The following is a 12,627-nucleotide window of genomic DNA, read 5'->3' on the forward strand; positions in this document are numbered from 1 at the left end:
GGCTTGTACAGCCTATGTACTTTAGGTTGCATTCTGTACATTCGATGATGTATACTACTAGTTCTGAATTACAATTAATGTAACTTTGTATAGAAAAAGTTTCAGAATTGTTGGAATTTGAGAAAATTTTTGTAACATGAGTGTGTGAACATATTTTGCACGGATGTTGACCACACTTGTATGATCCTTTATTTTCCAACCATGTGGTCATTGGTTTTGTGGGTTGAAAGGCCGATGGTGATAAGACACTACCTATTGATGGAGCTTTACGGGCTACTATTCTGCAACCGTCTTTTAATATTGATCTTAAAGTGTCATCTTCCATTAATATGGGTAGATAGTTGTTGACAATTTTTTTAATTTGATGAAATTGGTTGCTTTGCTGTAGCACTAGAGTAGGTTTGTTTGGTTCCATTTCAACATGTTTTTTGGTTTGATTAAGTAACTGGTTCCTGTCGATTTTTGATGTGATATTGTCTGCCCGTTCAAGAGACCATTTTGGATATCCTCTTTCTTGTAGCCTACTTTTGATTTGTTTTTTCTCCTCAGTATATTGGGTATGAGAGGTGCAGTTTCTTTTTGCACGGATCATTTCTCCTACCGGAATAGATTTTATCGTTTGTTTTAGATGATTACTATCAGCATGTAGTATTGTATTGCCACTGGTTGTTTTGCGGTGGGTTTGTATTTGTATAATGTTGCCTGACTCTCCTGTCAGGTCTAAATCCAGGAAGGTAATTTTGTTTTGATTCTGTTGATAGGTAAAACGGAGATTGTAGTTATTGTTGTTTATGAATTCGATGAATAGTGGAATTGTTTTTACATCATTTTTCCATATTAGTAGAAGGTCGTCGATATATCTACCGTACCATTCTATTTGTTTTTCATATGGATTATTTGAAAATATATATGATTCTTCCCACCAGGACATTGTTAAATTTGCGATGGATGGAGAAAATTTTGCCCCCATTGACACGCCTGATAATTGTAAGTAAAATTTATCATCGAATTGGAAGTAGTTATTTGTCATGAGGAATATGAGTATCTCTAAAATGTAGTTTTGAAAATCTTCAGTGTGGGTACTGTGTGTATTTAAGTGATATTTCAGTGCATCATGTGCGACTTGGTGAGGAATGGCAGTATATAGAGAGACTACATCACATGTTAACCATGTTAGATTTTTATGCCCCCATGCAATTCTTCCAGCCGATTGCCCCCCATAAACGCTACTGCCAGCCGAGTGCCCCCCATAAACAATACTGCCAGTCGAGTGCCCCCCTATACAATACTGCCAGCCGAGTGCCCCCCCTATACAATACTGCCAGCCGAGTGCCCCCTCCATGTAATACTTGTAGCCGAGTGCCCCCCGTATAATACTGCCAGCCGAGTGCCCCCCTATACAATACTGCCAGCCCAGTACCCCCATGCAATACTTCCAGCCGATTGCCCCCCATAAACGCTACTGCCAGCCGAGTGCCCCCCATAAACAATACTGCCAGTCGAGTGCCCCCCTATACAACACTGCTAGCCGAGTGCCCCCCCTATACAATACTGCCAGCCGAGTGCCCCCCTATACAATACTGCCAGCCGAGTGCCCCCCTATACAATACTGCCAGCCGAGTGCCCCCCGTACAATACTGCCAGCCGAGTGCCCCCCGTACAATACTGCCAGCCGAGTGCCCCCCCTATACAATACTGCCAGCCGAGTGCCCCCATGCAATACTTCCAGCCGAGTGCCCCCCATAAACAATACTGCCAGCCAAGTGCCCCCCCCCCCCCATAAACAGTGGCAGGTTAGTAGCCCCAGGCCTGTAGTATTGGGTGATGACATCACTACATTTATATTTATGGTTTCCATTGGAGTCACTGTCAGCGATATATAACATTATTAGCGATTTTAGATTTATGCTAATGAGTTGCTTAATGCCCAATTGGGCGTGTTTTTACTTTTGTACAGAGGAGTGTATGACGCTGACCAATCAGTGACCAATCAGCGTCATCCACTTCTCCCCATTCATTTAGCAGGTAGTGACTTCATATTTTAAGTGCTCTCCTCCATCATTGTGTAGATACATAAATGTCCACAAGATGGAGCTCTCTCACCACTTAAAGGGGATTTCCCATCAGGGACATTTATGACATATCCACAGGATACGTCATAAATGTCAGATAGATGCACGTTCCACTTCTGAGACCCGCACCTATCTCTAGACCGGGGCTTCCTCAACCCCGTACTACTGCTCTGTGTTGTGGCTGAAGCGTGTGATTCCCGACCGTGAAGAAGAAAACTCCCATAGTAGTGAATGGCAGTTACGGAAGCAGCGTAGCATGCGAGCAATGTGATGGCTGTAACAGGTTGTCATCACGATCACATGACTGGAGACCACGCTGAGTGGTCTCCGGTTGAAACTCCGTGATACAGATGTCTAGAGACGGCTGTATCATGGAGCTAAATGCCGCTGGGCAACGGCAAACGTCCTGGAATGTCCTTGCAGAGTTAAGTGCGCACCGTCAGGAGGTTTATAGTCTATGGACTGGTTAAAGGGGCTATCTGGGAGTTTTGGAATTTTTCAGGATGGTGGGGGAGAGTATAAAATAATTAAGGAACAGGTACTCACCATTTGAAATGCCCTCCGCTTCAGCACTGGCACCCCATTTGCCGCCTCCCTGGTCTCGGATTCTCTGGGGCTGCGGTCACGTGCCGTTTATACAGTTCAAGAACAACTTTCTTGTAAACCATCAAACTTACTGTATTTGCAGAGTGCCCCCTATAAACAATGCTGCCATCAGAGTGCCCCCTATAAACAATGCTGCCATCAGAGTGCCCCCTATAAACAATGCTGCCATCAGAGTGCCCCCTATGAACAATGCTGCCATCAGAGTGCCCCCTATGAACAATGCTGCCATCAGAGTGCCCCCTATGAACAATGCTGCCATCAGAGTGCCCCCTATAAACAATGCTGCCATCAGAGTGCCCCCTATAAACAATGCTGCCATCAGAGTGCCCCCTATAAACAATGCTGCCATCAGAGTGCCCCCTATAAACAATGCTGCCATCAGAGTGCCCCCTATAAACAATGCTGCCATCAGAGTGCCCCCTATAAACAATGCTGCCATCAGAGTGCCCCCTATAAACAATGCTGCCATCAGAGTGCCCCCTATAAACAATGCTGCCATCAGAGTGCCCCCTATAAACAATGCTGCCATCAGAGTGCCCCCTATAAACAATGCTGCCATCAGAGTGCCCCCTATAAACAATGCTGCCATCAGAGTGCCCAATATAAACAATGCTGCCATCAGAGTGCCCCCTATAAACACTACTGCCATCAGAGTGCCCCCTATGAACAATACTGCCATCAGAGTGGCCCCCTATAAACAATACTGCCATCAGAGTGCCCCCTATAAACAATACTGCCATCAGAGTGGCCCCCTATAAACAATACTGCCATCAGAGTGGCCCCCTATAAACAATACTGCCATCAGAGTGCCCCCTATAAACAATACTGCCATCAGAGTGCCCCCTATAAACAATACTGCCATCAGAGTGGCCCCCTATAAACACTACTGCCAGCAGAGTGGCCCCCTATAAACACTACTGCCAGCAGAGTGGCCCCCTATAAACACTACTGCCAGCAGAGTGGCCCCCTATAAACACTACTGCCAGCAGAGTGGCCCCCTATAAACACTACTGCCAGCAGAGTGGCCCCCTATAAACACTACTGCCAGCAGAGTGGCCCCCTATAAACACTACTGCCAGCAGAGTGCCCCCTATAAACAATACTGCCATCAGAGTGGCCCCCTATAAACACTACTGCCAGCAGAGTGGCCCCTATAAACACTACTGCCAGCAGAGTGGCCCCCTATAAACACTACTGCCAGCAGAGTGGCCCCCTATAAACACTACTGCCAGCAGAGTGGCCCCCTATAAACACTACTGCCAGCAGAGTGGCCCCTATAAACAATACTGCCAGCAGAGTGGCCCCCTATAAACACTACTGCCATCAGAGTGGCCCCCTATAAACACTACTGCCAGCAGAGTGGCCCCTATAAACAATACTGCCAGCAGAGTGGCCCCCTATAAACACTACTGCCAGCAGAGTGGCCCCCTATAAACACTACTGCCAGCAGAGTGGCCCCCTATAAACACTACTGCCAGCAGAGTGCCCCCTATAAACAATAAAATCCGATGTTTATGGAGGTTGTCCGGTTTCAGCAAATTAGCGTTAGATTTTTGTATAATTGAAAGTACATTTTTGTGTTAATTCCTCACAGTTTTCAAGATCTCTGCTTGTTGTTATTCGGGAGAAGCATTCATTGTTTACTTCCTGTGGATAAAATTCTGTCCATAGTCATGTGATGGACACACAGGTGCACGGCTCGTTACAGTATGTGTATCAGAGCCTTGTCTTCTAACGAGTCTATCATTAGTTAAAGCTTACCTAACTTCTCAGAATAATCTGCCATGTGTGTACATGAGGAATTACACTATTACTGGCCATTATATAACTTGTATGTGCCATTATTTAGCAGTTTTCCCCTCTGCAGGATCTACCTTTAATTCTCAGTTTTCTTTGCGTTAGTGGGCGCAGCCTAACGGCTATTATGTCTTCTATACAGTGCACAAGAGGAGAATCCTGCTCGCTTATCTCTATCACATATAGAAGCAGCAGCAGCAACGTGGAGGAGATTATGCAGCAGTAATGAGCAGTGTAGCTGAGAATCCATCACTGGGTGGAGAGATAACACTTACTAGAAGCTGCAGCACGTCTGTGTGTATCTTCCTCCTTTCCTCTCCATAGACTTGTATTGGCAGCTTGTTTTATGGTTTAAAGTTGTTGTTTTTTTCTATTATAACCAAAGTAAAAAACCATCTCAAATAAAGATGAAAACAGAAATCTATGTACATAAATGTATCGCGAGGATACCTGCTTCTACCTTTACATAATTAAAGACGGAGCATCACTTTAAATGGATGTGGACACGTGAATATTTATCATAAAAAGGTTTATTGATGATTATATACATAAATCTCACATATATTATATTACGAACGAGACCGGAATGCAAAGACATCCGTAGTAAGAAGTGAAAGTCATTGCTAAAAGCAAATCCCGGATGTCCCAGAAAAGGGAACATGACATGAAGTCTGATCTCTTTATTATTACACAGAGGCAGCAGAGCAAATGATCACTTATTTACAGCTAAAACATTCGACATTTTAGTTCCGAGTCATTTCTTTTTTAATGTTTAGTAGACTAGCGATCGCTATAGTATTCTGGGGAGTCTACAGCAGTGGTCTCCAACATGTGGTACAACTACAACTCCCAACATGCGGTCTATCATGGCATCCTGGGTGTTGTCATTCTGCCACAGGTTGGAGACCACTAGTCTGGAGAATGATCGTGCTGTCCAGGCATCCTTGGAGTTGTAGTTCTGCAACAGCTGGAAGGACACAGGTTGGAAATATCTGGACTAGAGAATAACATTAAAAGGAGTATTCCCAAAATCATAAATTATCACCTATCCACAGGATAGGTGATAATATTCAGATAACCGGGACCCCCATCGATCAGGAGTGCTGTGAGGAGGAGCTTGATTGGCGGGCGGTCGAACATGTGTCCACTGCTCCATTCACTGTCTACAAAAATGACGGAAATAGCCCAGCTCTGTACTTGGCTGTTTCCGTCATTCCTAAAACATTGAATTGAGCGGCAGCGGGCCATGCTCTACTGCCACGCCTGCTTGATGCAATGAGGGGGTTCTGGGGCTTCGGGACCCCACGTTTTCACGATCGGTGGGGCTCCCAGCGATCAGAATAATTGGTTATAAGTTATGATTTTGGGAATATCCCTTTAAGAGTGGCCGGAATAATGCCTATGTACTCTGGGCTGGGTAAAGCTTGATGTTCCACAAACATCTGGGGGAATATATCAAAAGGTTTACACCACTGAAAAATTCACAAATTTTGGCATAGTTGCGATGTAATTTGCCACTTTTCAAAGGTAACGAGAAAAGGGGGTGGGGTTTAGCAAAAGGGGGTGCAGTCTCCATGGGACTAAAGATTTACCACGATTTATGCCAAAAATTGGCGTAAGTTATGGCGCACATCTACACATATCAGGCATGGATTTGCAGAAGATGCGCCGAACTTTATCAAGAGGTGTGCACGTCTCTAATAAATTTGCCGCATTTTCAGCTGACTTAAATTAGTCCGCTAACCTGCGTGTATTATCCCTGTTTGTGTAAAAAAAAAATAAAAAAAAATTCTAGTAATATGGTATCCAAATACTCAACATACAAATCTCACATGGGTGAAAGGTGGACTGAAATTTTTTTGAAAGTCATTTCTCATTCCCAGTGGAAAGTGAAAAACCTGTCTCGGTGGTGCTCGCAGTTGGAGGAGGACCAAGTCGATCTGAAGCTGGCTCTACCCGGTCACTCTGAGCATTGTCCAATGTGTTCTTACCTTTTCCATGTCTGCTTAGACAACTACACCAGCTTGTGAACGTGTGCTTAAACCTTTCTGAGGCATAACAGTATATTATAGGATCCAGACAGCAGTTGGTTCCCGATAGCATCCACGTGATGTAATAGGCCACCTCAACTTTTTCCACTAGAGAACACATGGTGGGAAAAAACAAGATGATGGTGACTCCCGTGGTCCTGGTGATATGTACCGGGATGTAGCAGATTATAAAGATGATCAGGGAGACGAATATGGTCTGTACAGATTTGGAGACCATGACGTTCGTGAGAGTGTTCATGGGATTCACCTTAAGAATATATCGACTCAGGAGACTGTAGCAGACCAAGGTTGTGATGAACGGGATAAGTAGGCCCGAGAAGAGGATGACCCAGTTCCAAACAAAAAATAAAACCGCTTGTTCCGTCTGATGGAAACTGAGACATTTCGTGACTCCGTGAACTTCGGAAATTTGTAGAACAAAGAAGAACGGAATTCCTTGTAAAAGGAGACAACCCCAGACAACGACGCAAAGTTTCGTGATAAACGGCTTTGTGGTCCAGGCCATTCTTCTGACGTTGTGGGCAACCGTAAAATATCTGTGAATACTGATTAAAGTGAGAAAATAAATACTTCCATACATGTGGGTGCTGAGGAGGAAGACCTTGAACTGGCAGAAGAAGGTGCCGAAGGTCCAGTGGTCGGTCAAGGAGTAGATGATGATCAGAGGAGCCGCCGGGGTGATGATGGCGTCGGAGATGGCCAAGTTGAACTGGAGAATCACAGTTGAGTTCCATTGTTTTACCCGAAACCAGAATATCCATAAACTTATACAGTTCAACACAAACCCAATGAAGAAAATGAAGCTCAGGAAGATCGGGATGAAGGCATTTATTGTTTGAGGTTGGCACGTAGTGAAATTTGATGAATCGTTCGCCATCCCGAATGTTGTTTTGAGCTGAAAAATAAAATGCATAAATGATCCAATCACTGCAATATAAGAAATGACCAAATCACCTCAGTGTTGTCAGCCCATATAAATCCTACAGTAACTTTGGAGGTAATATATATATTGTTGTGTGTGTGTGTGTGTGCGTGTGTATATATATATTTCTGTTTATTTCATCTAGTATTCCTAATTCAAGACCAGGTTGTCAGGAGTTTGTGTAAGACTCCTTGCAGGAAAGCAGTGTAACTAAGTGCAACAAAAATGGGATGACGTAAATTTTAGATGCATCTATAATAAGTGTGCAAGAGATGGATGTTGGGTAAGAAAAGTCACAATATTTCATAATGTTCCAGGTTGAAAAACACAGAGGTCTCTCAGTAATACTCTATGTAATACTTTATAGGAAAAATAAAATAAAGAAAAACATGTTTCACAATTAGCCAAGCTAGAGAAGAGACGTAAATGGCATAAGGGCACCCCAAATGGAGTGCTCTTGTAGCCTTTCATATTGCATAGAGGCAGCCCCCACTGCAGTTCCTTGTCCCCCTTCACATGGCATAGAGCCAGCCCCCATTGCAGTTCTTTGTGCCCTGTCATATGGCATAGAGGCAGGTCCCACTGCAGTTCCTTGTGCACTTTTACATGGCCTTTAGGCGGTCTGCACAGCAGTACCATTGTATCCTTTCACATGGCATGAAGGAAGCCCTACAGCAGTTATTTTATAGTGCATGGTAGCAGCCCCCACTGCAGTTCCTTTATAGCCTCTTACATGGCATGGAGGCAGCCCCCACTGCAGTACCTTTATAGCCTCTTACATGGCATGGAGGCAGCCCCCACTGCAGTACCTTTTATAGCCTTTTACATGGCATGGAGGCAGCCCCCATTGCAGTACTTTTTATAGCCTTTTACATGGCATGGAGGCAACCCCCACTGCAGTTTCCTTATGATTATTCTACAATTGCACCTATTGTTCTGAATCTGTATTTTAAGATAAAAATACAGCTTCCATACAAAAATACAGATATGACCACTAATTACCTGTGCAGACGTTTTAAATCTTGACTGATCATACAATCTACGTTGATCCTAAAAAAAATAAAAATACCATTCAATCTTTTATTATTACGTGATTGTTCCAGAGCCACTCAATTAAATTAAAAGCCACATAGAAAGTGAATGTAGCAGTGGCCGATCATGCCCAATCCTGCCCCATTCAAATAGGGCACACTGGGACCCCTGTTCTCGGTATTGCTGCGGGTCCCAGTGGTCGAACCCCCACCAGTCACCACTTTTATCACCTATCCTGTGGACAGGTTATAAATCATCATTATCAGAAAACCCCTTTTAAGTTCTATAAACTTGTTTGAGATCCTGATGATACATGAAAGATCACCTCATCCAATACAATTGTATAACTCATTACCCACTAAGTAATACCATATAATATATATTATTCTTTATATACTAACAATTCTGTAATGATGGGGGTAAGGAAACAGACAAGTGAGCCCTAATCTACCCGCCACTCAGTCCCTGCCTACTTGCAACGACCTGCCCTAGGCGACGGGGTACAACTGGGCGACGGTCCCTACGCTCAATAAGTGCACGACAGACAAACAGACAAGGGTACACAGAAGAAAGGGGCAGTTGCCCACGGCAACACCGTGAGCAACAAGAGTGGTGAACGAGCCGAGTCAAACCAGGAGTGTACGAGGTACCAAACGCAGAGCAGGAGAGTAGTCCGTAAGCCAGGGTCAATATGAAGCAGGGTCAAATGGTACAAGAAGCTGCAGCAGGGCCAGGAAACCAAACGAGAAGAATCACAAGCAAAGAAGGAACAGGAAAGGCAGGTATAAATAGACAGAGGGCGGGAGCTAGCTCCGTCTGGCCAGGCTGTGATAGGCTCTCCCACTCCTAAGCCTGCCATCCTGAGTGGTGGAAGATGGAGTCAGTCTCAGAGACATAGAAGCAGGTGCAGACTTATTACCTATGGGCGTGGATACAGAAGCTGTGCCTGGCAGATCCTTAACAAATTCATTAACGTTTTATATGTCTAGTAAAGGATTATTCCCATCATAGTAAGTGAAGGCACGCCGCTGGGATTTATCGCTGCCTCCCCTTACGCAGCATTGAAAAACATTTGAAGGGCCGCAGCACAAAATCCTATAGAAATGCCATTGCTTTCTGTGATGGGTATACCCCTTTAAATGTAGTCAAAAATAACAAATATAATAAAAACTATTCGCAAATCATCTTCATAACAAATTAAATACATGAAATGTATTGTCTGAATGGAGTAGTAGACCTTGAAATTAGCTGAAAAATAATAAATAAATATATAAATAAAAAAATATATATATATGAGCACTCCGTTTTTGATCCGTATTTATCACTGGTTAAACATTTTATTTTTTAAAAAAATTTTGTAGGCTGCAGAAGAGATGAAGAAAAAAGGCTGGACGAATACAGAAGACGTTCTAAGTAATGAGGCACTGACCTGTTCACAGCTCTGTCGCAAGTGTCCGACAACGACGGCTGTGGAGAGTGATCTGAAGAAAGATTGATCTCGTTTACAGTAAGTACCATCCGCTGGATCTTCCTGTTCTTGGTAATAGTGGATATTGGCTAAGATTGAATCTGTAAAGTACACAATTTCTACCCTCTGTTTGTAGGGGAAGTGAGAAGAAACATCCTACTTATAGAGCACTTATTATTTATAGCGTTATATTAGGAAGCCTTATTCCACTTTTCTGACTGGCAGTAAAATAGCGGACAACCTTCATTCATGCATTCTGCATGTTACTACGATTCCTCTTTCTCTCCGCCTGTCAATGATTTCCTGAATCGGTGACCCTGCCGGCCATGCACATAATAGGTACAATATCCGTGGTCAACAGTAGTGGAGTTAAAGCGTAAATCTGTGTGTACAGAATATCCTAGTTTCCAATTTAAGACCCTCCTTAGGCCATCAATATTTGATCTCGCTTGAATGGGATTCATTGGAAGGGCCACAAAGGGGTCTTGACTATGGGTAGGTCGTCTTAATATACCGGTGAAGGCCACATTTGCACTACAACTGGAGGGATAATATCCAAAAAGCGCAGCATTTCAACCAATACGTCCATCTTTAGGTGAAGCTAGACCCAAAAAGTTTGACATGCGATGATTTAGTGTCAATCCAGTGTTATTTCTATACAAGGGACAACCTATTTTTGTCATGCTCGACAGAGGACCACGGCCACGATCTTCTGAAGATCACGTCTGTTTTATCTCTACTGTCTCGTCCGGAACTTGGTCGTCTTGTAAATGTGCAATTAAATCTGTCTGAGGCAAAACAGTATATTATAGGATCCAGACAGCAGTTGGTTCCCGATAGCATCCACGTGATGTAATAGGCCACCTCAACTTTTTCCAGTAGAGGACACATGGTGGGAAAAAACAAGATAATGGTGACCCCCATAGTTCTGGTGATATGTACCGGGATGTAGCAGATTATAAAGATGATCAGGGAGACGAATATGGTCTGTACAGATTTGGAGAACATGACTTTGCTGAGCGTGTTCATGGGATTCACATTGAGAATATATAGACTCAGGAGACTGTAGCAGACCAAGGTTGTGATGAACGGGATAAGGAGGCCCGAGAAGAGGATGACCCAGTTCCAAACAAAAAATAAAACCGCTTGATCGTTCTGATGGATACTGAGACATTTCGTGACTCCGTGAACTTCGGAAGTTTTTAGAACAAAGAAGAACGGAATTCCTTGTAAAAGGAGACAACCCCAGACAACGACGCAAAGTTTCGTGATAAACGGCTTTGTGGTCCAGGCCATTCTTCTGACGTTGTGGGCAACCGTAAAATATCTGTGAATACTGATTAAAGTGAGAAAATAAATACTTCCATACATGTGGGTGCTGAGGAGGAAGACCTTGAACTGGCAGAAGAAGGTGCCGAAGGTCCAGTGGTCGGTCAAGGAGTAGATGATGATCAGAGGAGCCGCCGGGGTGATGATGGCGTCGGAGATGGCCAAGTTGAACTGGAGAATCACAGTTGAGTTCCATTGTTTTACCCGAAACCAGAATATCCATAAACTTATACAGTTCAACACTAAACCAAGGAAGTAGATGACGCTCAAGGAGATGGAGATGACGATGCTGACGGATTGAGGCTGGCAGGTGGTGAAGTTTCCCGATGTGTTCAACATTCTAGAAGGTGGCAAATAAAAATTAATTTTAGGCACAAATAACAAAATGTTACAGACCGTTTAAAAAAAAAAAAAAAAAAATGGCTCCAGGAATCTCTATCATCCCTTATGGTTTTGGATTATATTGAGTTGCATGTTTCATTGTGTGACATATATCATTCTCGCCTACTAAAGACGCACATCGGGCAACCTTCTAAGGCATGTTTTACTCTTGAATCCACCTTCCAAGGGCAGATCCCCAAAACTATTTACCAGATGTATCCTGAGCCTCCGTTTTCTTGGGTTGTCCCTGCCGTAGACACGATGATGGTTATAGTGTCAATCCACTACTCTCGAGATCTTTTTATCGCCATGAAACCATAGGAAAAACTATCCCTGTTTCAAATTATATAGCTGACATTTTTTGGACAACACACAAATGAGCCTAATATAATTGAATTATTAACTATAGAGATGTGAACAGTCAACAAGTTGTTGTTAGACGCACTCCTAAGTCCAAACAGTTTAGTTGGGCTTCTATAACGCAGGGGGGGGGGGCGCACTTATCTTATCCTACACTCTGCAACTGGAGTTACTATGTACATATATTACATCACTTAGTGTGTCTAGCAACAAGCTTGTCGACTGTTTCCAATAGCAACCAGCAGAATAGTGAGTGCAGCTCTGGATTATAATACAGGATGTAACTCCGGATCAGTACAGGATAAGTAATGTAATGTATATACACAGTGACTCCACCAGCAGAATAGTGAGTGCAGCTCTGGAGTATAATACAGGATATAACTCCGGATCAGTACAGGATAACTAATGTAATGTATGTACACAGTGACTCCCCCAGCAGAATAGTGAGTGCAGCTCTGGTGTATAATACAGGATATAACTCAGGATCAGTACAGGATAAGTAATGTAATGTATGTACACAGTGACTCCACCAGCAGAATAGTGAGTGCAGCAATGGATTATAATACAGGATATAACTCCGGATCAGTACAGGATAAATAATGTAAAGTA

General features: G+C 43.5%; 3 protein-coding genes across 6 annotated transcripts in view; 1 reads left to right on the forward strand and 2 right to left on the reverse strand.

Moving 5' to 3' along the window:
- The window catches only part of RNF224 (ring finger protein 224), a 145,977-nt gene that overhangs the window by 1,762 nt on the left and 131,588 nt on the right, over nucleotides 1–12,627 (forward strand). For 2 of the 4 annotated variants that reach the window (XM_075834855.1, XM_075834856.1), the window contains exons 3-4: nucleotides 927–987; nucleotides 9,842–9,987. The gene's annotated coding sequence lies outside the window, so the exon portion shown is untranslated. Of the gene's footprint in view, nucleotides 1–926; nucleotides 988–4,617; nucleotides 4,970–9,841; nucleotides 9,988–12,627 lie in introns of those variants that run through there. The other 2 variants (XR_012850266.1, XM_075834857.1) reach the window with 2 other exon arrangements.
- Nucleotides 5,052–10,014, reverse strand: LOC142659100 (lysophosphatidic acid receptor 6-like). Its single transcript, XM_075834854.1, has 3 exons — nucleotides 9,910–10,014; nucleotides 8,451–8,498; nucleotides 5,052–7,421 (listed from the first exon to the last, which is right to left on the reverse strand). The coding sequence occupies exon 3, from the start codon at nucleotides 7,401–7,403 to the stop codon at nucleotides 6,342–6,344; it is 1,062 nt and encodes a 353-aa protein (XP_075690969.1). The 5' UTR covers nucleotides 7,404–7,421; nucleotides 8,451–8,498; nucleotides 9,910–10,014; the 3' UTR covers nucleotides 5,052–6,341.
- On the reverse strand, nucleotides 10,603–11,616 carry LOC142658950 (P2Y purinoceptor 4-like). Its single transcript, XM_075834554.1, has one exon. It carries the CDS (start codon nucleotides 11,614–11,616, stop codon nucleotides 10,603–10,605), a length of 1,014 nt encoding a protein of 337 aa, XP_075690669.1.

This window comes from Rhinoderma darwinii, chromosome 8 (assembly GCF_050947455.1).
Source record: "Rhinoderma darwinii isolate aRhiDar2 chromosome 8, aRhiDar2.hap1, whole genome shotgun sequence".
In the NCBI taxonomy this organism is placed as follows: Eukaryota; Metazoa; Chordata; class Amphibia; order Anura; family Rhinodermatidae; genus Rhinoderma; species Rhinoderma darwinii.

Bases quoted from the DNA above. Each gene is read 5' to 3' on its own strand.
- LOC142658950 (XM_075834554.1), bottom strand. From the start codon at position 11,616: ATGTTGAACACATCGGGAAACTTCACCACCTGCCAGCCTCAATCCGTC.
- LOC142659100 (XM_075834854.1), bottom strand. From the start codon at position 7,403: ATGGCGAACGATTCATCAAATTTCACTACGTGCCAACCTCAAACAATA.